Below are 25915 nucleotides of genomic sequence, written 5' to 3' on the forward strand. Positions count from 1 at the left end.
CTGCCCAGGTTTATTTTGGAAAGCAAAGACTTGAACAAAGACTCGGAAAATAAATATCCGTAGAAAGGAGGTCCGCTAAGGTGAGGAAGCTCAGCGGGTCAGCGGGAGGGGGGCGTGCAGAGGACGGTTTTGGGGTGGGGGCTGGACGGCGGGGCCCTGCTCAATCCCTCCCCGGGGGCAGGCCCCGGGGGCTGGCGCGCCGGGCACGGGGAGGGAGGCGGTGCGGGGCCCGCGGGAGCTCACACACGCTGTCCTGACACAGGCAGCTCTCGATGTGGGTGTAAGTGTGCGTCAGGGAGCGGCCATCAGGGCAGCTCAGCTGCACCTCTCGCTGGCTGGTGCGCTCCTCCTTACAGCAAGAGCACCAGTGGTCCAGGGCCTGGGCCTCCGCCGAGAACCTGGGGGAGGGCCGCGGTGAGGAGCCGCTCCCTGGGGCGTGGGACCCCCCCACCCCCGCTCTGCCACCCCCAGCAGGGCACACGCAGGGCCTGGGACTCACATGACAAAGGTCCCACAGGACCCAGAGCAGGAATTCATTGTGACTTTCTTGGTGCAGCCGGAGTAAGAAATTTCCTTGGTAACGGGGACGGTGGAACAGTGGATCCTGGTCTCGTTGCGAGGGATGCCTGGCAAGAGGGGGTGGAGGCTCTGGGGTGGGGGCTCCACACCTTCAAGGGGCCTACAGGTTCTTCCCTCACGGCTTCTTCTCCCTCCCCAAGCGCGCCTGGCCTCAGCCGCCCCCCAGCAAGCAGGGCACCCCAGGTGATGCCCTCAAATTTAGCATCCAGTGGATCCCAGGACACCGTGCCCCGCGCCTCTTCCCCTCGAGGGTCCCAGCTGGAGACCCCCTGCCTGGCTGCGCCTTGTGCCCTGGGAGCCTCCCTCCCAGCAGCCTGCACTCACATTTCTTGCAGCATCCATTGGGCAGGAGTGTGATGGAGCCCTGGAGGGAAGAAGAATGAGCCTGGGATCCGGGACTGCCCCCTGACGGGCAGCACCCCCCTCCAGCCACAGGGTGGGAAGGGACAGGGACTGGCTTGGCCCTGGGGCCCCCCACTCACTGGGAGGCAGATGCTGGGGTCAAAGTCAGGGCAGGTGATGTTGGAGACGGAGGAGATGAGCTGGTTGTGGATTTTCACACAGCTGAAGAAGGTGCAATTGTTCGTGGGGTCGTGACTCATGTCCCCGGGCTGCAGGGCACAGGGCAATGTGGTGAGGCCCGGCTGGCGGGCCCAGAGCCAGCAGGTGACACCCAGGGGGGGGCCCGGGACAGCCAGCGGCCTCTAGTCCACAGACACGTCCACATCCTAACCCCCAGCGCCTGCAGATGTGACCTTATTTGGAAAAAAGGGTGTTTATAGATGTGATTAAGTTAAAGATCTCAAGAAGAGACCATCCTGGATTACACAGGTGGCCCCAAATCCAATGACCAGTGTCCTTATGGAGAGAGGAGGGGCCACGGGAAGACACGAGGCAGAGAGTGGACAGATGCGGCCACAAACCCAGGGCCGCCTGGAGCCCCAGAAGCTGATGAGGCAGGAAGGTCCCCCAGAGCCTTTGGAGGGAGCATGGCCCTGCAACACCTTGAGCTTGGACTCGGGCTCCACACGGGGAAAGTCAGTCACTCCCGGTGTTTCCAGCCCTAGTCTCTCGTCACTTGTCACGGTCACCCCAGGACCCTTGCACAGCCATGCCCAGCCCTGGGGAGACCCAGCCAGGGGCAGCAGGAGTCGTCCCAGGCCTCGCCCACGGCTCCAGGTCGGCCCCTCCCATGTCAAGAGACAGGATGTGAGCAGGTGGAGCTCCCCGCGCACCTTTAGGATGATGTTCTCCATGCTGGGTCTTTTGATGATGCAGTGGGTCTGCTGACACTTGCCACAGCACTCCCCAGGGACGTCCACCAGCTCAAAGCCCTGTGAGACACGCAGGCTCAGGTTGGCGTGGGCAGGAAAGGAGCCGGGAGACGGGCGAGGGTGGCTCTCGGGGACGGGGTGGCTTACGGGGCTACAGGAGTTATCGCAGTGCACATGGGTGCAGGAGATGACGTTGAGCTGTGAGCTGCTATTCCTGCCGCTGGTGCAGACACAGTCCTGGCACTTGGAGGAATACACTGGGGACCCGGGCTGAGGGCCCAGGGAAGGCGGGTGAGGCAGGGCCACCTCCAGGCCTCCCGCCCGCCTGCAGGAGGGCCGCCCCCGCCCCCGGCACCCCGCCCAGCCTGAGAGCCTGCCCAGGAACCCCACCCCTGGGCCCAGGGCTCACCTGGTACTCAGCATTCCCGTGAACGCACACACCCTTGGGCACTGGGAGGAAGAGAATATGGGGACATGGGTCCGGCCGGCCTGCCTGGCCCCGCGACCGACGCCCAGCCACTGGACGGCACAGGCACTCGGGCCCAGGGTGGGCATGCATACCGCGTGGGGCGACCCTGCCCGCGGTTCCCAGACCCCGAGGCCCCACTGACCACAAGAGTAGTGCGGACAACACTTCCCAGGACTGGTCTTGCTGCTCACTTCGAAGCCCAGCGGGCACTTGGGCGGCAACCCCTCACACAGGCTGGTATTGCACTCTAGGGGGGATGGAGGGGGACAGTGGGAAGGGCGGGGCCTGCAGGCAGCGGCCTCCCCCCCCACACACACACCCCCAGCTTGGGTGCACGGCCCAGCCCCCTCAGGCCCCCAAGTCAGAGGCGTCCTGGCACAGCGGGGAGGTGAGAACAGCCCGGGGGTGGCAGGGCGAGCCCCAGGCACCCAGCGCTGCCCGGGGGGCGGCCTTACTGCAGGTCGTGATGTTACAGCACGTGTCCGCGGGGTTGACCTCCGTGACCGGGTAGGTGCCGTCCTCTGTGCAGGTGACCGGCTCCTGGCGGCACTCCTTGGGTTGGCAGATGATGCCGCGCCCGCCCTCCAGGCACACGCAGTCCTTGCAGTCAAATTCAAAGTGCTCCCCGAACTGCAGGGAGGAAGTGGGTGGGCAGGGGGTCGCGGCGCCAGCCCCCCTCGGCCACGTGCCAGGGCCGCACCACAGCACGCCGGCACCCAGCCAGGAGGAGGCACCGCAATGGGCGTCGCACCAAGGGTCCCGTGGGAAACCTGTGCCCTCCGCACCTCCCAGCACATGGGGCCACATCGCTGACACCATGGCCATGACCTGCTCCTAGCATTTTGCCTCCACGGGCCCGGCACACAGCAAATGCGCCACTCGTGTGGGGGGTGCATGGAATAGAGCCAAGGAACTGGCCACGTGTGGGAAACACGGACAACACCGCGGTGGCCAAGATGTCATCTCGGGTTTAGAACGGAGCATCAGGTGACCCATGGGTGGTTGGCATGAAGGGGTGGGTGGATGGGTGGATGGATGGACGGACAGTTGGACAGACAAAGGGACAGATGGATAGTTGGGTGAGTGCATGGATGGGTGGAAGGAAGGAAAGACGGAGTAGGGAAGGCTGGGGGGAGGGAGGAGGGGGGAGGTGGACGGGTGGGTGGGCGCCCAGGGGACACCCCTGCTGGCTCAGCCTTCCGGGACTTAAATGACATGACTCAGGGTTTGAGACCCCCAGCCTCTTGTGTGCAACCCACCCTAGCCCCCCAGATTCCGGGCTTGTGGGTGAACCCCACCCCAGCACCAAGAGGAAGGACCTACCTTTCTAGGCACATCGTCAGGTCCCACACAGCCTGGGAAGGGAGAGAACACAGTCCGTTAGCAGAGCCCGGTGCCGGAGGGCTGGGGTGGGCTCCGCCCAGCGATGAGGGTGGACAGCATACCACACAAGTCCACACAGACGTCGAATCCTGGGGCGTAGTTCATGGTGCCCTCGGGGCAGAAGCAGCCTTCCACCAGGCCGGTGCTCCTCTGCTTTGGGAGTCTGGGGGTGGGAGGGCATCGTGAGATGGGTGTGCGCACGGGCTGGGGGGCAGGCACGCTGGGACCCGACGCACAGCCTGAGGGGCGAGCCCGCCGTCCCTGCGCACCTTGCGGCGACTAAGCTAGACTCGCAGGAGGGCTCGTTTGCAGGACCACAGGCCCGGTACTCCCTGTGAGGCGGACACGTCATCGCTGCAGGAAGGAGATAGGACTCAGAGGGGCCAGAGTTGGGAGGGAGGAGCCTGTGGGCCCCCTGGCAAGGGACAGGCCTGCCCAGCCACTCCCGCGATGGCTGAGGGTGACGGGCCACCCGGTGCTGCCCGCCTCAGCCCCCCACGCCATCCCTGAGCCCGTAGCCCCAGGCCCCCAGCCCCCCAAGCCCGCCCTTCTTCTCACCCCAAGGCCCAGGCCTGCTCTCCCTGTTCACCCAGCCCTCCCACCCCGGCGTGGCTTCAGGCCGGGTGCAGCGCCCAGCAGAGCCCAGAGCCCCGATCTGGCCCGCGGGACCACAGGTCTGGGGCAGGGGCAGACAGGCACGTACAGCAGACCCCATGGGTGTGGTTCCGCCAGTCGATGCAGATGTTCGCCTGGGCACAGATGGTGGCGTAGGTCTGCAGGCTGGCGCACTCCAGGCCTGTGCCAGGCACAAGGCAGCTGTCGAACATGCAGGCTTCGTAGTAGTGCTGGGGGGGTACCAAGGCATGGCACGGGGCAAACAAGCTGTGAGGGAGGGGGCACGGGTCACACTCTGGCCGGCCCTCCCCACCCGCCCAGCACCTCCGCCCAGCTGCCCCCCTGGAGCCTGGCTCAGCCCGCATCCCACTGAACGAGCGCCGGTGGGCGGACAGTGGCCAGAGGCGAGGGAGCTCCACGCTCACTGGCTGCCGGGTGCTGGGACCCCCGCCAGCAACCCTGGCGGAGGGCCACCCAGCGTCAACTTGCACACCTCTGGGGACAAGGCCCTCGCTCGCATGGCTGCCAGCTTTGGGGGTGCCTCCCTGACCCAGCCCTGAATGCTAGCTCTGGCCCTGGTCAGCCACTCTCCATAAGGCCCCCAGCTCAGCCGACCCTGCTGCGGCAGGAGAGATCTGCCAGGAAAGGCCCAGGGATATCTGACAAGACAGCTCAGCCCCGTAGACGTTAGGAGCCCCTGCCCTGGGCCCTCTGGGACCCAGCACCTGCCCGTGGCGCCCTGACTTCCCTCTGACACCCCAGCCCTGTGCTCAGCCCCCTGCCTTGGTGCCTCTCTGCAGACAGGGGTGCGGCACAGAGAGGGGAGAGGTAGCCGCTCCCCGAGACCCTGCAGTTCGCTACTGAAGGGCAGGGGCACCTGTCTTTCATGAGCTTGCAGAGAGGAGAGGCGCAGTCCTTGTGGGAGGTGGTGTTGCCCCCCAGCGGCGTGACGGTCGGGCCCTTGGTGGTGACTCTGGTTTGGGGACAGTGTGGCTTGGAGGGGTCGTTCACCATCCACTGATCCGCTGCGAACTCACAGCTGGAAACGACCTCCCCACTGGGCAGCACGCAGTCATCCACAGTGTTGTTGGTGCACGTGCCTGTGTTGGGAGGAAGCCCACGTCGTACTCTAGCACCAGGCCCCACAGGCCCCTTCTCCAGCCCAGGTCCCCCGGTGACTGTCAGGCCGGGGCCGAGGGCACAGACCAGGCAGGACTCCCACTGGCCTCTTTCCACGGGGCCCCGAGCCAGGGAGCAGAACCTCCGCTGGGCTGGCAGGGGCTCACACCCAGCCTCCCCCCACCCCAAGCCGCCCTCCTCAGGGCCGAGGGGCTCACCACACTGGCCCTTGGTGTTGTTGCCAAACAGGTGGTAGGGCAACCTGATGGAGAAGGAAAGTCCATTGTAGGAGATGAGGGCGCCCAGCTTGGAGATTTCCGCCATGTAGCTGATGCCGGATTGGTACACGTGCAGCTCATTCTTCGTGTAGGGCAGGGCCACCACCTGCCTGTTGACCTGCACCTGTGGCCGGACACCCGGGGTCAGGAGGGGCCAGTGGGGCAGGCACCATGGCTGCTCACCTGGGGCCCAGCCCCAGCCGCCTCAGGAAACAGAGCCTCATAGGTCCCACAGGGGTGAGTCGGGGCAAGCTGAGTCTTCAGAGAACACCTGGGATCAGCCCACCCCGGCCTGTTTTCAGGCCTGTGCGTCCAGTGGGGGACCTCTGCCCGGCCCCTGCCCTGGTCCCTTCCCCCACTTCCTGCCCATTCCTTCCCAAGTCTGGGCCAGACTTGTCCCGGCCGGTCCCTGAGGCAGGTCGCGAGGACACTGCGTTCAGAGGCCCCTGGAGTCGCCGGGGGTGCGTGCCGAGGGCAGAGCTCCCCAGGCCACAGGAATCAGCAACCCCACGGGAGTGTGTGCCCAGTGCCTGGGCTCGGGAAGGGGGCTTCTGCCACGGAGTCCTGGGACTAGGGCAGGTGGTGGGAGCCTGAGTGGGGGAGGTCAAGGGGCCCCTGAAGGCCCCTGGAGGGCCTGAGAGAACAGCCCCGGCCCCTGCCAAGTGAGGGAACGGGCACACAGGTGCACCCCGCCTGGGTGTCCTCAACCTTGCCACGCACCTGAACCTTGATGGGCATCATCTGCAGCGTCTTGATCAGCACCTCCTGGGACTCGTAACGCACGATGAGTGTGCGGGGGCAGGACACCTGGTCGTTGACGTCACAGTGGTAGTTGTCGATGTAGACCCCGAAGTTGTCTGGCGTGGAGGTGGCCCTCTCCACCAGCACGTATGTGCAGTTGCCCTGGTAGCTATAGTACAGCCCGTCGAACGTGACGTAGTGTGGGTCCCCCCAGCCAGTGCAGTAGCCTGCAGACGGAGCTCTGCTGAGCCACACCGAGCCCGGGGCCGGGGGCTGCGCCGGGGGCAGAAGCTGGAGGGAGCCCAGGCACGGGTGGGAACAGCAAGCAGAATCAAGGGGGCGCCGCACATTCCGGTTCCTGGGGCGTGCGAGGCATCCAAGCCCGTTCTGTGGGACGGAGCCTCGCTTTGGAGCCAGAAGGCCCAGGTTCCGAGTCCAGCTCTGCTCCTCCAGCCCCAGGAGCAGCCTCATTCTGTGCGGGTGGGACTGCGCTCCACCAGGCAAGCCCCCCCCTCCGCCTGGACCCCCTGCCTGAGATGAGACGCAAGCAGGAAGCCCACCGCAGGCGGCTGTCCCGTCCAGCCAAGCACCTTGGGTCCCGCCGCCCCCGCCCACAGAAGGGACAAGGCAGAGGGTCCTGCGGCATCAGAGGACTTACAGTCGCACTCCCAGTGCTGGCAGCAGTCGTGGGGACCCTTGACGAGCACGGGCTGGAGGCCGTTGGAGCAGGTGGGCTTGGGCGGGACCTCGCACTCCATCTCCACGAGCTCCACCGTGTTGTTGTACTTGCAAATCGCCATGGTGCAGTTACACAGCCACCACGTCTCATTCTCCTACAGCGGGAAGGGCACAGGATCAGCGGGGACCAGCCTGGACCCCCCCACCCCTGCTGGAGGCTGGGGCACCAGGCACCCCGTGCAGGAGGCAGCTCACTGAGGCAAGGAAGGCGTGGGTGAGAAGTGGGGGGCTCCAGTGGACCCTGCACCCAAAAGGCTGCTTGAAGCCTCAGTGGTGGTGCAGGGCGTAGGGACAGGGGCGTCTTGGATGACCAGCAGAAAGGCAGTGTCTGGGCTCCGGAAACCTGGCTGGTGGGTGAGTGTGCTCAGTGCCAAGGGGACAAAAAGTAGCCCACGGCACACTGACCTGTCTGGGAGGATCAAAGTCTGGGCACGCAGGGGGCTTGGTGGTGGCCGGCGTGCTCGATGCTGTGGGCGCGGCTGGTTTGGGCGTTGAAGCGGGTGTCGGCTTGGAAGGGCTGGGTGTTGTGGAGGGTGTGGGTGTGGACGGGCACGACCAGTTGAAAATCTCCATGGTGCAGGACAACGAGCAGTTCACATAATAGCAGGTGTCCCCGTGCGTGCCATTGTACATCATCTCACCTGCGAGGGGAGAGAGACCGGTCCTCCACTGTCCAGACAGGGCTGGCCACCAGGGCATGCAGGCAGGTCCCCATGAGGCCACCAACCCCCACTTCCCTGATTCATGGCTACAGCAAAGCGGGGCTGACCACAGGGACAGCCACCCACATCCAGCATCCAGCTTCCCAAGTTACCTCCTGGCTTAAACTGACGCCTCACCCCCAACCACTGGGAAAAGCAGAGACAAAAGCCCCACCAGCCTCTGTCGACTGAAAGCCAGAGGGAAAAGCTTGGGTACCTGGTATGTAGTAGGTGTCGTTCAAAACGCAGCAGATGACCTGAGAGGAAGAGATGACTGTGCCTGTGCTTATGGTGAGGTTGGGGGTGGAGATCGGGGTCAGTGTAGGGGTGGGCACACGGGAGGTCGTGGTGCTGGTGGTCTGTGGCCTGGATGGCGTGGGCGGTGTGGAGGTTCCTATGGTGGTTGTTGACACAGTCATGGGAGTGGGCGTGGAGGGGGCTCCTGGGGTGGGTGAGGGGGGCCCGGTTGTAGTTTTGCTGGTGGGGGTGGTCTTCGAGGAGGTGGGACCAGAGGTCTGCATGCCTGTAAAAAAGAAGGTTTCAGGTGGGAGCTGATAGCATCCACTCATCTGAGAGACCACAGGGGCCCAATGGCAAATGCAGCCACCTCGCAGAAAACCCACTCAAGGTGTGGCACGTGGCATGGAAAGGCCGACGTCCACTTTCCTGGCTCTCAGTCTCAAGGTAGGGCAAGGTGAGCAGGGCCCACCATCCAGTGTTAGGTCCCCAGCGGTGAGGCTGAAGGGGTTGTCACAACACGGTCCGTCTGAGATTATGCTGACCAGCTGCCCTCTGAAGCCCCATGGGGAGGTGCCAGCAGAAGTGGAGGACAGAAGGAGGGTCTCCCAGGGCACCTGACTGGAGCCTCCATTCCCAGCCCTGGCCCCACATGCCACAGTGGGGCCCCCTCCCTGGACTTCTTTGCCCATATTGCCCATCACACAGCCAAGGATTGAGGAACAGGACCTCAGGAAGCGATGCCTGAAGAGACATCTTGTGGGGGGGAAGTGGGGAGCTCTCTGCTCTGCTGCCCACACCTCATGTCTGAGAAGCTGTATGGCCCCCTGGCAGGAAAGCTTGCTCTCCTGGGGTTAGGAGGACTCTGAGCACACCACTAGCAATCACACTAGCTCCGTGGTGCTTATGTACCTGGAGTGCTGGTAGCAGGAGTGGGCGGAGAAGGCGAAGTGCCTCCTGTGGTAGTGCCCTTTGTTTCTGTTGGCGGGGAGGGTGATAGTGTGCTGGATGTCTCCACGATTGTTGGGGTGGTGGTCAGAAGCGTGGTTGATTCTGTGAAAAGAGGAAAGATGAACTCAAGACTTTGGAGGAAAGGAGGGCTCAAGTGGGGGTTTTGGCATGGTGGTCTTACCTGCAGGTTCAGTGCCCATGGTAGTGGTGATGGTCGGGGTGCTCGTGGTGGTGGTGGTCGTCGTGGTGGTCAGGGTGGGGGTCGGGGTCTCAGTGCCGGTGGTAGTGCTGATGGTGGGGGTTGGGGTTGTGGTTCCTGTGGTGGTTGTGGTCGAGGTGGTGCTCGAAGTGGTGGTGATGGTGGGGGTCGGAGTTGGTGTGCCCGTGGTGGTGGTAGAAGTGGTGGTGCTCGGAGTGGAGGTGATGGTGGGGGTCGGAGTTGGTGTGCCCGTGGTGGTGGTAGAAGTGGTGGTGCTCGGAGTGGAGGTGATGGTGGGGGTCGGAGTTGGTGTGCCCGTGGTGGTGGTAGAAGTGGTGGTGCTCGGAGTGGTGGTGATGGTGGGGGTCGGAGTTGGTGTGCCCGTGGTGGTGGTAGAAGTGGTGGTGCTCGGAGTGGTGGTGATGGTGGGGGTCGGAGTTGGTGTGCCCGTGGTGGTGGTAGAAGTGGTGGTGCTCGGAGTGGTGGTGATGGTGGGGGTCGGAGTTGGTGTGCCTGTGGTGGTGGTAGTAGTGGTGGTGCTCGGAGTGGTGGTGATGGTGGGGGTCGGGGTCTCAGTGCCCGTGGTAGTGCTGATGGTGGGGGTTGGGGTTGTGGTTCCTATGGTGGTAGAAGTGGTGGTGCTTGGAGTGGTGGTGATGGTGGGGGTCGGAGTTGGTGTGCCTGTGGTGGTGGTAGTAGTGGTGGTGCTCGGAGTGGTGATGATGGTGGGGGTCGGGGTCTCAGTGCCCGTGGTAGTGCTGATGGTGGGGGTTGGGGTTGTGGTTCCTGTGGTGGTGGTGGTCATGGTGGTGGTGCTTGGAGTAGTGGTGATTGTGGGGGTCGGGGTCTCAGTGCCGATGTTAGCGCTGATGGTCAGGGTTGGGGTTGTGGTTCCTGTGGTGGTGGTGGTAGAAGTGGTGATGTTCGGAGTGGTGGTGATGGTGGGGGTCGGGGTCTCAGTGCCCGTGGTAGTGCTGATGGTGGGGGTTGGGGTTGTGGTTCCTGTGGTGGTAGAAGTGGTGGCGCTCGGAGTGGTGGTGATGGTGGGGGTCGGGGTCTCAGTGCCCGTGGTAGTGCTGATGGTGGGGGTTGGGGTTGTGGTTCCTATGGTGGTAGAAGTGGTGGTGCTTGGAGTGGAGGTGATGGTGGGGGTCAGGGTCTCAGTGCCCGTGGTAGTGCTGATGTTGGGGGTTGGGGTTATGGTTCCTGTGGTGGTGGTGGTCATGGTGGTGGTGCTTGGAGTAGTGGTGATTGTGGGGGTCGGGGTCTCAGTGCTGATGGTAGCGCTGATAGTCGGGGTTGGGGTTGTGGTTCCTGTGGTGGTTGTGGTCGAGGTGGTGCTTGGAGTGGTGGTGATGGTGGGGGTCGGAGTTGGTGTGCCCGTGGTGGTGGTAGAAGTGGTGGTGCTCAGAGTGGTGGTGATGGTGGGGGTTGGGGTCTCAGTGCCTGTGGTCGTGCTGATGGTCGGGGTTGGGGTTGTGGTTCCTGTGGTGGTAGTGGTAGAAGTGGTGATGTTCGGAGTGGTGGTGATGGTTTGGGTCGGGGTCTCAGTGCCTGTGGTAGTGCTGATGGTGGGGGTCGGGGTTGTGGTTCCTATGGTGGTAGAAGTGGTGGTGCTTGGAGTGGTGGTGATGGTGGGGGTCGGAGTTGGTGTGCCTGTGGTGGTGGTAGAAGTGGTGGTGCTCGGAGTGGTGGTGGTGGTGGGGGTCGGGGTCTCAGTGCCCATGGTAGTGCCAATGGTAGGGGTTGGGGTTGGGGTTCCTGTGGTGGTTGTGGTCGAGGTGGTGCTTCGAGTGGTGGTGATGGTGGGGGTCGGAGTTGGTGTGCCCGTGGTGGTGGTAGAAGTGGTGGTGCTTGGAGTGGTGGTGATGGTGGGGGTCGGGGTCTCAGTGCCCGTGGTAGTGCTGATGGTGGGGGTTGGGGTTGTGGTTCCTGTGGTGGTTGTGGTCGAGGTGGTGCTCAGAGTGGTGGTGATGGTGGGGGTCGGAGTTGGTGTGCCCGTGGTGGTGGTGGTAGAAGTGGTGGTGCTTGGAGTGGTGGTGATGGTGGGGGTCGGAGTTGGTGTGCCCGTTTTGGTGGTGGTTGAGGTGGTGCTTGGCGTGGTGGTGATGGTGGGGGTCGGAGTTGGTGTGCCCATGGTAGTGGTGGTAGAAGTGGTGGTGCTTGGAGTGGTGGTGATGGTGGGGGTCGGAGTTGGTGTGCCTGTGGTGGTAGTAGAAGTGGTGGTGCTTGGAGTGGCGGTGATGGTGGGGGTCGGGGTCTCAGTGCCCATGGTAGTGCTGATGGTGGGGGTTGGGGTTGTGGTTCCTGTGGTGGTTGTGGTCGTGGTGATGCTCGGAGTGGTGGTGATGGTGGGGATCGAGGTCTCAGTGCCTGTGGTCGTGCTGATGGTGGGGGTTGGGGTTGTGGTTCCTGTGGTGGTTGTGGTCGAGGTGGTGCTCGGAGTGGTGGTGATGGTGGGGGTCGGAGTTGGTGTGCCCGTGGTGGTGGTAGAAGTGGTGGTGCTCGGAGTGGTGGTGATGGTGGGGGTCGGGGTCTCAGTGCCCGTGGTAGTGCTGATGGTGGGGGTTGGGGTTGTGGTTCCTATGGTGGTAGAAGTGGTGGTGCTTGGAGTGGTGGTGATGGTGGGGGTCGGAGTTGGTGTGCCTGTGGTGGTGGTAGTAGTGGTGGTGCTCGGAGTGGTGGTTATGGTGGGGGTCGGGGTCTCAGTGCCCGTGGTAGTGCTGATGGTGGGGGTTGGGGTTGTGGTTCCTGTGGTGGTGGTGGTCATGGTGGTGGTGCTTGGAGTAGTGGTGATTGTGGGGGTCGGGGTCTCAGTGCCGATGTTAGCGCTGATGGCCGGGGTTGTGGTTGTGGTTCCTGTGGTGGTGGTGGTAGAAGTGGTGATGTTCGGAGTGGTGGTGATGGTGGGGGTCGGGGTCTCAGTGCCCGTGGTAGTGCTGATGGTGGGGGTCGGGGTTGTGGTTCCTGTGGTGGTAGAAGTGGTGGTGCTTGGAGTGGTGGTGATGGTGGGGGTCGGAGTTGGTGTGCCCGTGGTGGTGGTAGAAGTGGTGGTGCTCGGAGTGGTGGTGATGGTTGGGGTCGGGGTCTCAGTGCCCGTGGTAGTGCTGATGGTGGGGGTTGGGGTTGTGGTTCCTATGGTGGTAGAAGTGGTGGTGCTTGGAGTGGAGGTGATGGTGGGGGTCAGGGTCTCAGTGCCCGTGGTAGTGCTGATGTTGGGGGTTGGGGTTATGGTTCCTGTGGTGGTGGTGGTCATGGTGGTGGTGCTTGGAGTAGTGGTGATTGTGGGGGTCGGGGTCTCAGTGCCGATGGTAGCGCTGATGGTCGGGGTTGGGGTTGTGGTTCCTGTGGTGGTTGTGGTCGAGGTGGTGCTTGGAGTGGTGGTGATGGTGGGGGTCGGAGTTGGTGTGCCCGTGGTGGTGGTAGAAGTGGTGGTGCTCAAAGTGGTGGTGATGGTGGGGGTTGGGGTCTCAGTGCCTGTGGTCGTGCTGATGGTCGGTGTTGGGGTTGTGGTTCCTGTGGTGGTGGTGGTAGAAGTGGTGATGTTCGGAGTGGTGGTGATGGTTGGGGTCGGGGTCTCAGTGCCCGTGGTAGTGCTGATGGGGGGGGTTGGGGTTGCGGTTCCTGTGGTGATTGTGGTCGAGGTGGTGCTCGGAGCGGTGGTGATGGTGGGGGTCGGAGTTGGTGTGCCCGTGGTGGTGGTAGAAGTGGTGATGCTTGGAGTGGTGGTGATGTTGGGGGTTGGGGTTGTGGTTCCTGTGGTGGTGGTAGTAATGGTGGTGGTGCTTGGAGTGGTGGTGATGGTGGGGGTCGGGGTCTCAGTGCCCGTGGTAGTGCTGATAGGGGGTGTTGGGGTTGCTGTTCCTGTGGTGATTGTGGTCGAGGTGGTGCTCGGAGCAGTGGTGATGGTGGGGGTCGGAGTTGGTGTGCCCGTGGTGGTGGTAGAAGTGGTGGCGCTCGGAGTGGTGGTGATGGTGGGGGTCGGGGTCTCAGTGCCCGTGGTAGTGCTGATGGTGGGGGTTGGGGTTGGGGTGCCTGTGCTGGTGGTGGTAGGAGTGGTGGTGATAGTGGGGGTCGGGGTCAGAGTGCCCGTGGTGGTGGTGGTTGGAGTGGTGGTCATGGTGGTGTTTGGAGAGGTGGTGATGGTGGGTGTTGGGGTCTCTGTGCCTGTGGTGGTTGTGATGGTGGGGGTTGGGGTTGGGGTGCCCACGGTGGTGGTGATGGTGGTGGTGGTGGTCAGGGTGGTGGTAGGAGGAGGTTTTGTGATACAGTCGTGAGGCATTATACAGCATTGGACATTGATCTCATAGTTGAGGCAGAAGGGCTGCGGCATGATCCCCCCTGGCTTCTGGTCTTCATTTCTACACACCAACCCAACAGAGAGGTCACACACCACATTTTGCCCAAGTTCTCCGATGGGAATGTTGGGAAACTGCGTGGCTCTGCAGGAGATGTTGACTGCCCAGTCTTCTTTACAGACATCCTTAATTGATTCAATGTCTCCACCCGGTTTCGTAAAGCTTGGTTTACCTGAATCCAGCCAGCCCGTCCAGTTGCAGTGAGGCACACAGGGAGAGATTGTTGGCCCTGTGGTGGTTGATCCCGGGGTAGGCGTGGTGGTGATGGTGGTGGTCGGGGGTTCTGGAGTAGGTGTGGACGTCGAGGTGGTCGTGGTGGTCAGAGTAGGTGTTGGGGTCGGGGTCTCTGTGCCTGTGGTGGTGGTGATGGTGGGAGTCGAGGTTGGTGTGCCTGTGGTGGTGGTGGTCGGCGTGGTGGTCGGCATGGTGGTTGGAGTGGTGGTGATGGTGGTGGTCGGCATGGCGGTTGGAGTGGTAGTGATGGTGATGGTTGGTGTGGTAGTCGGAGTGGCGGTCGGCGTGGTGGTCGGCGTGGTGGTTGGAGTGGTGGTGATGGTGGTGGTCGGCGTGGTGGTCGGAGTGGTAGTGATGGTGGTGATCGGCGTGGTGGTCGGCGTGGTGGTCGGCGTGGTGGTGATGGTGGTGGTTGGTGTGGTAGTCGGAGTGGTGGTCGGCGTGGTGGTCGGCGTGGTGGTTGGAGTGGTGGTGATGGTGGTGGTCGGCGTGGTAGTCGGAGTGGTAGTGATGGTGGTGGTCGGCGTGGTGGTCGGCGTGGTGGTCGGAGTGGTGGTGATGGTAGTGGTCGGCGTGGTGGTTGGCGTGGTGGTGGTGGTGGTGGTGGTGGTGGTGAGGGGGGTACTGGTGGTGACGGGGATCGTGGTGGAGGGCGGCCGGGTGGTTGAGGTTGTGCAGATGTTGAAGTGTCTCTCCACTGTCCCGTTGGGGCCACAGACCTCCCAGTAGCAGAAGAAGCCGTCCTGGGTGTAGTTGAGAATCTTCCCTGGGGGGCAGGAGGGAAGGCCCAGGTCAACATGGCAGGAGCAAGACAGAGACTCCCAAGAACCCCCCAGGCTCCCCCCTGCTCCAACAAATGCCAGGCCAATTCCCCCTCAGGACTCTACCTCCAGACCCCAAAGGGGCCCCCCATCAGGGCACAGAAGCTGGATGGCAGAGGGGTGACCTTGGCTCCCATCACAAGCGTGGGGAGGCTGCTAAAGCCGGAGCCAGCTCTGAGCCGGGAACGACCCCTGGGGGGCCACGGGGTTAGGGGAGGGTGAGACAGAGCCCCACCCCCAGAATCCAGGGCAGGCAGCCTGGGGGCTCTCCTGGGGGTCACCTCGTGGTCGACGCAGAGGGCAGCTCACCTTCTTCTGGCCAGCAGACGACTTTCGAGGTGTTGGTACACACGCTGTAAAGTAAGTGCAGACTGCAGACTGCAGGACATGCCCCTCCCGGCCTCCCGCCCTCAGCCTCCTGCCCTCCTGTGTCCCAGGCGCAGCCCCAGAACCTCTGCCCATGGATGGGAGCTCGTGCCCCCAGGCCCTGGCTCCTGGGCTGTGCGCCTGCCCTTGTGTGCACGTGCACCCATGCATATGCCGCTGAGCCGTGTGTGCGTGTGCGTCTGCCCCCCCCCCCGGGGCCCCCGGCAGCATGAGCTTAGGTACCAAGACTGGCAGTCCTCGTTGGTGGGAACGGATCCTCCAGGTGGGTAACGAGTGTCCCCGACATAGCAGCCACATTTGCCCGCCGTGACGCACTGCTTCAGGTCCTCATCATAGATGGGCCTGTCCTCCGGGCACCGGGGGTAGCAGCCTGGCGGGCACAGGCCACGGGGCTTGGACCACTGAGGAAGGTCCCACGACCAGCAGACCCCACCCACCCTCCCCACCACGGCAGGTGCTTCTCTCCAGGATGTTCCTCTGGGAAAGGCCAGAGAACAAGAGGACGGGGCCGGGACCCCCCAACTAAGGCCTACACCCCGCCACATGTGGCCAACGGGACAGCCAGCGCCTCCCCGCCCAGCCTCCTGACCCTGCCTCGCTCCCACAGGCTGGGATGCTCCCTCCCCAGAGGTGGCTTACTCCGTCATGCCCCTAGTTCTTGGCTCAAAAGCCCTGAAGAGTCCCCCAGACCTGTGTCCGGGACACACACTGCCTTGTCTTACTCTGCAGTTTCCTGGGTTCTTTCTGGCTCTCTTAGCTCCGTGAATGCACTCTACAGCAAGGTGAGCCTGGCCCACCTGGACCTCAGGTCCCCAGCCCCACGGGGCATCTCTCGTGGGGTCACCGTCCCTGCGCCCCTGAGGCCTGCTCACCCTCCAGGTAGGACACGGAGATGTTGGAGTGGATGCCGTTGATGGTCCTGCAGGTCTCAAAGCTGCGGTTCCCACAGGGCTCATAGTGCCACTCACACTCGTCCGGGGGGTTGTAGTAGTCACAGAATATGGCTGCAGGGGAGGGGGAGGGGTCAGATTCAGGGAGGGCCGAGGCCAGGCCGGCACGGCCCCCGAGGAGCAACACTTGGCCCCTGGGGCCAGGGAGGCAGAAAGGAGCCCCCACACACCCATCGCTTTGATGGGTGAGGACTGCTTCCCCAGCACAGCACAGTCCCCCGCTCCAGGATGGGGGGACACTCACGGCACAGGTCTGGCGTCCTCCAGAACACACAGGCCCCCTCCTTAGTACACTCCTGAGCGTAGGAGGCCACGGCAGAGCAGAAGCACTCACAGTCCCCGCCTGTGTCGCAAGAGCACGAATCGTGGACGCAGGCCTCGTAGAAGGGCTTGGGGTCCACCTGGGGGAGAAGACTCTGTGTGCCCTGAGCCCATACTGCCCGCATGGGGCCAGACCTGCCCAGGAGCTCCAGACCCCAGGACAGGGGTTGCCTAGCCCAGCGCTAGCCTCCCGGGGGGTGGGTGGGGGAGGTCCAGAGACAGGTGGGCCAACCCTCCCCGCCACCACCCATGGCCTGGCGCTGCAGGCGTCCTTCCTCCCTCCTCGGAAGGTGCAGGAGGAGGGGGCGAGCCAGGGGTCTCGGGGAAGGCTGGACCTCTCGTCAAAGGACAGAAGGTGGCGCAGAAGCTGCAGGAAAGGTGCCACGTGGTGGCAGCAGGGTGACTCCCCAGTGTGAGCCCACGGCCACGGGCTTCTCACGGGCCCGCCCCCGGCCCGCCGCACCTTGCTGTGGCAGATGCCAAAGACAGAGCTCTTGATGATGCTGCATTGCTTCTCAGCCCAGGAGAGGCGGTGAGGGTTCCGGGCGCATGGATCCGGGGTGACGCTCACGTCCGGACAGGTGGAGGCCTCCTTCCAGCTGTTCCCGAAGTCCAGCTCGCTGCCCACCACCATGTGGTCCCTCGTGGTAAAGTCGTTGCTGGAGCGGTGGTCAAAGTTCCCACACAGCCCGCACACTGTGCCCTGCAGAGACAGCCAGCCGGGGGCTCCGTGAGCGGGCTTGAGGGTGGGGGGCTCGTCCCCTCCCCCAGCAGGAAGGCCAGGCAGGTGAGGGCCGCCACGCACCTTGTAGGACGGGGCCAGCTTGATGAAGATGGTGGTCTTCTTGTCCCAGATGACGATGATGCCGATGCTGGCCTCCACCACCAGGTACTGGCCCACCTCCCGGGTGGTGTAGGCCACGTGGTGGCCCGAGTCCCGCTGGATCACCAGGTGGCGCTTATCCTCCAGCTTCAGCTCCGTCCTCTGCGCCCGGGTGAGAGGCCCTGTCACTAGCCAAGTCCGAGGGTCCCCGAGGGCTCACGTGTCCCCAGGGTCAGCCGCACTCACCCCCAAGAAGATTTTGATGGCCTTGGAGCAAGTGACACCCGTGGTGCCACAGGGAACGTTCTCGGTGATGATGCCGAAGGAGCCCGAGGAGGAGTTCTGGCCACAGTAGTCCTGGGTACCCACAGAGGGCATAAGCCAGACTGGCCAGGCCACTGGTGCCCCCGGCCCCACCCCAGCTGGGCTCTGCCCACCCACAGCCCCCCTCTGGTAAGAGGGGTAACCATGCGGCATGGGGTCCCCACACACGAGCCCCTCACTCCCCGCGCAGCGTGGGAGGGTCCCAGAACGGGAGGAACCCCCACCCCAGCCCCTTTCCCGGGGCCCCCTCACTGGGCTGGCAGCAGCTCAGGATGTGGTGCGGGGCCACGGGACCAGGGCCGGGCACGCCCACGCCCTGGGCCTCACCTGAGCCGCCACGTAGGAGCAGTGTCCGTCGAAATCGTAGTACTTCCCGTCAAAGGTGATGTAGTGGCCACTCCCATAGATGGAGCAGGAACTGTAGCACAGCGACTTGGTGCACGTCCAGCGCCCTCTCTGGCAGGTGCTGAGGAGAGTGGGAAGGGGGCCTGGAGGGGCCGCAGGGGCCCAGGTCCTCCCCCGCTGCTCGGGGGGCAGCCTGGCCGAGTTGGCGCCGTGTGGACGTCCCCGCCAGCGGCTCACGAACCACACCTCCACCCCCTCGTCAGGGTGGACGCTCCCGCCAGAGCGCCTGGGGCCGGCCACTCACCACGTGTTGCAGTCCACCTTGATCTTGTCCCCAGGGGCATACAGGTCTGTGTTGTGCAGACACGGGCACTCCTCCTCCACAACGCAGCCCCCACGGCCGTCGTCCATCAGCCCTTCCGGGCAAACACAGCCGCTGACACACTCGGTCTGATACTGCAGGTGGCCGGAGAGTGGGCTTCAGGCCCCGAATGGCCACGTCAGCCCTTCCCGTGGCTGCCCCCTCTCCTCACACAGCAGACTCCCCCTTTGTCCCTTCCCCACCCGACCCCTGTCCTGTCTCCTCTCTCGGGCTCAGCCCCGGGCCGGGAGACAGGCGAGGGCTGCCAGCCAGGGGTCCCTACACTGGCCCCGAGCCCTCTGGGGGCTGGGCGGGGGGCCCCCAGGGGCGGGGAGGGCCAATGAGGCCCGTGCGTGTCAGGACCCGGCATCCAGACCCCAGGGCCAGTGTGGAAGCTGTCCACGCCCTCCCCCGTTGGTGGCCCCCCACACGCACGTGGCCGGCAGCCAGCGTCTGGCAGCTGGTAGGTCGCGAGTTCTGGATGGTCAGCGCTGTCAGGTTGCTGCAGTCAACGTGGATCTTTGGGGCCGAGCAGCCTGTGGGACAGAGGGGGGCCCCTCGGCTCAACAGAAGCTGGGGTGGGGGTGGGGCCGGCAAGGCCGGGGGGGGGGCAGGGCAGGGAGCCCTGCGGGGCCGCCGTATCTACTTACTCTGGCCGAGCAGCCTGACGCGCACGCACTGCAGCCTCCCGTTGCGGCAGACGCTGAGGGGAAGAGGGAGGAGGTGAGCGGGCCTGGCTCCGGGGGCAGGGACGGACACGCCTGTGGCGTGGGGACACGGGGCGGGATGTGGGCCCTCCCCTCCCAGCCCAGGCCACCCACCAGCGTTCCTCCTGCCTCAGCACCACTTCCCCAGCCTCCAGGTAGAGGCCCTGGTGGTAGCAGGAGCACTTGGCCAGTGGCACACAGCGGCCCTTCTCATCCAGGAAGGTGCCGTCTGGGCAGCCACAGCCGTCCACGGGCACGAAGCCCTGAAGGCAGTGGGCGTTGGCCTCAGAGAGCGAGCGGCAGGTGGGCAGGCAGGTGGTCAGGTTGTACAAGAACACCTGTGAGTTGGGGCAGGAGCCCACATCCTTGTCTGCGGAGAGGGGAGAGGCCCCGCGTGAGGAGCGGAGGGGCGGCCCCCAGCCCCCCTCTGTCCAGGACAGGCAGATGCCCGCCCAGCCAAGGGGCCCACGGGAGCCCACGGGAGCCCCTGTCCCACACTGGGAGCCACAAGCCAAGAGGAGCAGAGGGTGGCCGCAGCGGGCTGACCCCTCCCGCCACAGGGCACCCCGGACACCCCAGAGGGGACGGCACTCACTGCAGACTTGCTCCCGCCAGCCCCACAGCATGACGCCCTTGGTGGCGCAGGCACGGGCGTAGGAGGACAGCGCGGCACACATGCAGCCCTCGCTGTTCTGGCAGTTACACGTGTCATACTTGCACCTCTGGGGGTGAGGGGGACAGGCAGTGAGGGAAGGAAGCGGGCGGCACACCCCCGTGTGCACACACAGACACCCACGTGCACACCCACCTGCACACAGTGACATCTGTGCACACACACACACAGGCTTACATCCCTGCAAGGTGCACATACACACACATACGTGTGCTTGCACAAACAAGCTCAGCAACTTCCAGCAGCGGCCTTGCAGGCAGGGGTCAGGCTCAGCCCGGGGCGCAGAGCACACCTTGCTGGCACGGATCAGGTGGGGAGCAGTGCATGTGCGGGTCCCACCCACCTTGTAATAGTCCGAGGGGTCCACGGCCGCGTGGCACCTGCCAAAGGGGGTCTCTGTCTTCTTCAGCAGGGAACACCAGTGCTCGGCATAGTTGGCTGGAGAAGGGGTCAGAACCTCAGCAGGGGCAGCCCTCTCCAGCACATCCCCTGAGTCCAGCCGCCTGGCCACCCAGGCCCCTCCAGCCCAGTGCAAGACCACACCCCTCGTAAGGTGGGGCACCCACCGCCTCCCCTCCCTCAACCGACCCTGACGTGAGGGGCAGTATGTCATGGCACCAGACCAGCCCCAGGACGAGGGCCACCACCCAGTGATTAACGAGCGGGCCTGGCCCCTTTGCTGTGTCGCTTGGCGGGCTGCCACTGTGGGCCACCATAAACCAGCCACGTGGCAGAAAGCCTCAGGTGGATGGGCTGGCCACCCGGCCTCACCCGCCCCCACCTACCCACCACGTCCCCCTGGGAGCCCCATGTGCCCCACGAGGCCGAGCCTCACCGCTCTCGATGTTGAGGGAGCAGGGGTGGTCCAGCCAGTTCAGCTTGTCATGGCAGCTCGACCGGGCCTTCCAGGTGTTGGCGAAGCCAGCCCCCGTGGCCTCCACCAGCCCGCCCGCTGTGTTAAAGTCATCCCCTTCCAGGCCGTTGAAGTTCCCGCAGAGACCTGAGGGGCCAGCACAGGGTTGGGGAGGGACAGGGCCCTGGGGGGCAGGCCCTGAGCAGGGCCTCTGTGGGGGCTAGCCAAGGGCACCACTCACCCTGCACGCGCCCCTGGGCAGCCTGGTCCAGCGTCACGAAGAGCTGCATGATGGGCACGAGCTGGACCTGCAGCCTGAGGCCGAAGGCGGTGCTCACCATGAGATGGTAGGCGGACGGTTGGAAGATGGAGAAGCTGGCTGCAAGGCAGGGGGTCCTGGCTGGTCAGCAGGGGCTCTCGAGCTGTGGGGGCCACTCTCCCGCCAGCAGACCCTGCTGGGTGCTCCGGGGGCGGGACTCACCGGTCACGTGGGGCAGGTTCACCTGCAGCTCGTTCAGCAGGACGCTGCCGTCCGACTTGAAGGCCACCACCTGCGGGAGGGGCAGAGGGGACGGCCGGGCTGAGAAGGGCCTCGGGGGCCCCGGGGTGCGGGGCAGGGAGGGTTGGGGCGGGGGCACCCACGTTCTTCCTGCTGTCGGCCAGCAGCACCACCGTCTTCAGGCAGGTCTGCTGGTCCGTGGAGCCGCAGGGGGCCAGCTCGCCCAGGAGGGCATAGGAGTCTTTGTGGTCGCCCTGCGGGGGATGGGGCAGTGGCAGTGACCGACCCGGAGCCTGACACGGGGCCAGGCCCCCGCTCAGCCCGCACACCGCCCGGCCAGCTACCTTGATCAGCACATAGTAGCAGTCCCCGTGGAAGGTGTACTTCTTCCCATCAAAGGTGGTGATGTGGGAGCCGCCCTCCAGGGCACAGGTGCCTGGGCACGCCAGGTCTTTGCACACCCAGCGGCCGGCGGTGCAGATGCTGTGGGCGATGAGGCATGACATGAGGCTCAGCCGCCCCCCAGCCCTGCCCACTGGCCCTGCTCCCCCCCAGCCCACTGGCCCCCAGCCCTGCTCCCCAGCCCTGCCCGCCAGCCCTGCCCCCCCAGCCCTGCCCCCCAGCCCTGCCCCCCAGCCCTGTCTGCCAGCCCTGCTCCCCCCCAGCCCACCAGCTCCCAGCCCCGCTCCCCAGCCCTGCTCCCCCCTGCCCACCCCGCCAGCCCTCCCACCAGCCCTGCCCCCAGCCCTGGGCCCCCGACCCACCACTCCTCGCAGTCGCTGCTAATGCGCTGGCCAGGTGAGTGCAGGTGCCCGTGGAGCTTGCAGTGGCACTGGCTCACGGGGACGCAGCCGAGGCCTGCGATGTCATCATACACGGTGCCTGGATGGTGCGGGACACGACGTTACAGCCAGCCGGCCTCAGAAAGCCCAGAATCCCCACAGCGGGGCTCCCACTGGCGGGGCCACAGCCCCGGGCCGGCGTGCGGAAAGTGGGGCGAGCCCCAAGGTGGGATCACCAGCCAGGCCTTCCCCGCTCCCCCCACAGGTACCTCTGCTTCGGTGCCCCCCCCCATGCCATGGGAGCCTGGCCTCCAGACCACCTTCCTAGGGGCCTCCAGGCTCCGTGAGTGGGGCAGCAGGATGTGTGCCCACGGGGTGATGACCAGGAAGGAGTCCCCCCATCCAGACCCCCCAAAGCCACCACTGTGTGTGTTTGGGGGAAGGGGGTCTTCGGCATTTGCCAGGGGAGGAGGCACCACACCTCACTTCCGCCCCTGTCGCTGCCCCCACCACCTGCACGGCTGCCCCCTGGTCCCAGGGCACGCTGGCCTAGGGGGCCACATCGGGGCAGCGCCCCCACCCCTTGCCCTGCGGCCTCCACGGCACACACCTTCCGGGCAGAAACAGCCGTCCATGCGGTGCTCCTCACACAGGCTGCTGACCTCCAGGTGTGAGCAGGTGTCCATGCAGGGCGAGCCGCTCTCCAGGTAAACCATGTTCCCGGGGCAGCTCTTGGCTAGGAGGGCAAAGGCAGGCCCCTGAGTGGGGAGGGGAGTGCAGCGGGCAGGGGAGCGGGGCACCGGCTCGGCCGACTGCTGCCTCACACGCCTCCACCTGGGCCGCCCCGCCGCCTGGTGGGCACAGACGCGGCTCCTCCCGGACCAGGGCGCTGGGCTGCCCTGCCCCCCAGACGGCGCCCCCAGCCTTGGGGCCCCAAGGGTGCCTGCCGCCCCACCATCCCGGCGGCTCTGTGGCGCTTACGGCAGAGCTCGGCGGTCCTCCAGTTGCGGGGCTGCCCGCCTGCATGGGAGCACTGGCGGGAGAACTCAGCGAGGGTGCTGCAGGTGCAGGAGGAGCCCGCCAGGCACCCACAGCGGTCCTGCACGCACGCCTGCACGTAGGGCCCCAGCGGCACAAGGCCCAGGCAGTCGTCGAAGGCCGCGGCTGTCAGCAGCTTCTCGCACTCAGCGCGCTGCCGACACACAGGAGCAGGAACAAGGTGAGGGCTTCCCGTGCCCACCCCACCTCCGTGTCGTGCCTAGAACGCCCGCACCCGGGAACTCGGGCCGCGACTCACGTGCTCAGAGCAGGACTCCGGGGCCGGCGTCTCCTCAGGGTCATCGCACTCCACCTCGGGCTTGTGGATCTTCTGCATGTTCCCAAACTCGAGGGCACTGAAGAGCACGCCTGGGGGCACAGCCCGTCAGCGGGGGGCGCCCAGAGCCCGCACAGCCCCCCCGCCCCCGGGGAGGCCCTCACCCTCAGACAGGAACTCGGAGTAGGTCTGCAGGCCATTGTAGTCCCCGCAGAGGCCACACGTGTGTTTCCGGAACTTACTGTCCAGTTCTAGCTGTTGGCGGAAAAGGAGGCAGGTGAGGGGCTGGGGGCCGGCTGGACCCCAGGCCGCGGCAGCCGGATGAGCCTCCCGTGGCCAGGTCAGCCTCAGCAGCTCCTCCAAGTGACATCCACCGGAGAGCTGGAGTCAGGCCAGGGTGTCCTGGCACCGGGGGTCACTGAGGACCAGGAGGGGCTTGGGACAGGGGGAGGGCCAGCCCAGCTCCCCAGGCCCCGAGGGTCCCCTCCCTGGGTGGGCTGCTCGGCCCCACCTCTGCTCCTCCACAGCGCGCCCCCCCATGGCCGAACCCCTCGGGACAAGGCTCAGACCTGGTGGAGGCACCCCGGCCCCAGGCCCATGGTGGGGCTGCACGCACCATGAGTGAGTCCTCCCGGTTCCACATGAGGGTAAGTCCAGCGCGGGAGTAGACCTTGGTGTAGGTGTTGCTCTTCTCAATGAGCAGCCCAGAGCTGTAGTGCGGGGTGCTGACCCTGGGGCAGGGGCGCCGGGCCAGGGTCACACGCCAGCCGACACATGGCCACCCACCGCAGCAGGCCCGCCACCATCCCCTGCCCGAGGCGGGGCTGGGGGGGCCTGAGGCTGCACGTCGGGTGGGTGGGGTGGCCTCAGCTCCCAGCCAGCCATGTGGGGACCACAGACGGCGTGGTGGGCCATGGCAGGACAGCCCCTGTCCACCCCCTGCCTGCCTGTCTCTCCGGCCCCGCCCCTCCTCAGGGCCCTGTCCTCAGAGCCGGGCTCTGCCCCACCGCCTGACCCAGGCTGGCCCAGGTGCTAGCTCGCCCCAAGTCTGTACCCACACCTCTGAGACCGGGCGAGACAAAGGACGGACCCTGCTGGAGCCTGGGCAGGAATGCAGCTTAGAGCCCCATTGTTCCAGAGACAATGGGGGACAATTGCCTGGGAGCGGGAGGGGCTCCCAGGGGCTCCCCCTTCTGTAACTAGAGCCTGGGTAACAGGGGGGGCCTCCTCACTCAGAGGGCAGAGGGCAGAGGGTGGATGCTGCCTGGGGCCCCCAGGGGAGGGGCGGGGAGCCCTCGCGCCCGCCGCCACCCAGCCACACTCACGTGGCCCCGTTGACCACAGTCAGATGGCGAGTGAGGTAGATGGTGTCGTCCCCGATGTTCAGCAGGATGTGCTCGAGCTGGGGGTGCCCCCCGGTGCTGCCCGAGCCCCGCTTCAGGTGCACTGCGAACTCCTTGTAGGAGTGCCTGCAGTCGGACGCGAAGTTGTAGTCACACAGGCCCGGGAAGCGGAAGACGTCCCCGTCGAAGGTCTTGTAGTGGAAGTTGCCCCAAGTGCTGCAGACGCTGTGGCCATGGTTCCGGGTCCTGCCCTCTGGGGGAACAGGGGCACGCAGGGGTGAGCAGCCTGCGCTGCCCCCCGGAGGCCTGTCCCGAGGCCCCGCCCTGCAGCCGCCCTCCGAGCACCCTCCGTGAGGCCATCCTGTCAGAGTGGCCCCTGCCGGACCTTGGTCACCCTGCCTGGGGGTCTCAGCCCCCCAAAAGGACATCTCCAGCTGCCACACCCTCGCGCCCCAGCCTGGCACGGGATGCAGCCATCTGCCAGGCGGGCAGCGGGGGCAGAGGGGCTTTCCAGACCCCCGGGCACCCTCTCCACCCGGCCCAGTGTCCCCCACCCTGTCACTGCCAGAATCCGTGTACCCCCCTGCTGCTCTCACAGCCCCTAATCCAGCAGGACTGCGTCCCTGCACCCTCAGACGGTGCCCACGTCGTGTCCAAACATTTGAGGCCAGCTCCCCTCCAGTGGCTTTGTCACCCAACCCACATGGGATGGAGATGTCCCCAACTAACATGACCAGTCTTTTCTGGAATGACCCCTTCATCATGTGCCAAACCCTCTGCGGAAGGGCCATCTTGGCCTTGGCCCTCCGAGGGTCCCTGACAGCCAGCCCCTCTTGGCTGCCCCTACCTCCCCCACACACCCCCTGGACAAAGGCCCAGCACAGGGGTTTCCACCAGGTACCACCTCCCGAGCCAGGAGATCACCTTCAAAGGGATGGTGCGAACCCAAGACCACCTGCCCTCCTTCCTTTCCTCCACCCAAAGTCAGCAGGGCTTGGGGGCAGGATGCCCGACCCAAGCGGTACACCCCCAAAGGCTGGGCAGAGGAGGGTCACCTACTCCCAGGTAGAACCTCTGCTCTGGGCCGCCCCGGCCTTCCTGCTGCCTCTCACCTCTCTGGAGCTCTGCACCCCCAGAGGAGCTCAGGGCCAGACAGACGGCCACCAGGCAGGCTAGCGGCAGCCCCATGGTGGCTCAGAAGGGCGGCAGGGAGAGCAGCTGGGGCAGGGGTCCAGGCCTTATATGGCCCAGGAGGGCCGGCAGAGGCGGGGCGAGCAGGGGAGGGGCGAGGGGTGGGTGGGGCGTTTGCCAGGTTATCAAGAAAACAGCTGTGGGGGCTCCCGAGGTGCCACCTGGGAAATATTGATTCAAGTTATCTGCGGTTTATCTTTTTATTGAGCCCTCAGTAAAGCTAGCCCTCCTCAGGATGCCTCAGCACCAGTGACCCCAGTTCCAACACACGCCCTCCCAGCTGCGAGCAGGACGGGGCCCAGCGGGGGGGCCCTACACCACCACAACCTGGCAGGCGCATGCCC

General features: G+C 65.3%; 1 protein-coding gene across 1 annotated transcript; it reads right to left on the bottom strand.

Moving 5' to 3' along the window:
* Positions 1-25574, bottom strand: MUC2 (mucin 2, oligomeric mucus/gel-forming). Its single transcript, XM_035723154.1, has 48 exons — positions 25493-25574; positions 24363-24633; positions 23654-23768; positions 23202-23292; positions 23020-23129; positions 22704-22914; positions 22333-22458; positions 21705-21822; positions 21285-21423; positions 21084-21194; positions 20923-20992; positions 20683-20820; positions 20424-20588; positions 19932-20026; positions 19511-19637; positions 19030-19285; positions 18859-18911; positions 18644-18744; positions 18152-18303; positions 17830-17968; positions 17425-17535; positions 17161-17340; positions 16819-17058; positions 16279-16435; positions 15957-16088; positions 15307-15454; positions 15007-15050; positions 9267-14642; positions 9047-9187; positions 8115-8420; positions 7602-7837; positions 7117-7291; positions 6438-6685; positions 5658-5841; positions 5198-5420; positions 4409-4587; positions 3975-4059; positions 3768-3868; positions 3646-3677; positions 2778-2952; positions 2465-2569; positions 2263-2303; positions 2001-2123; positions 1815-1913; positions 1062-1190; positions 904-943; positions 500-626; positions 1-398 (listed from the first exon to the last, which is right to left on the bottom strand). Exons 1-48 carry the CDS (start codon positions 25566-25568, stop codon positions 161-163), a joined length of 12039 nt encoding a protein of 4012 aa, XP_035579047.1. The 5' UTR covers positions 25569-25574; the 3' UTR covers positions 1-160.
* Between the last annotated feature and the right edge of the window lie 341 nt (positions 25575-25915).

This window comes from Zalophus californianus, chromosome 11, assembly GCF_009762305.2.
Source record: "Zalophus californianus isolate mZalCal1 chromosome 11, mZalCal1.pri.v2, whole genome shotgun sequence".
NCBI lineage: Eukaryota > Metazoa > Chordata > Mammalia > Carnivora > Otariidae > Zalophus > Zalophus californianus.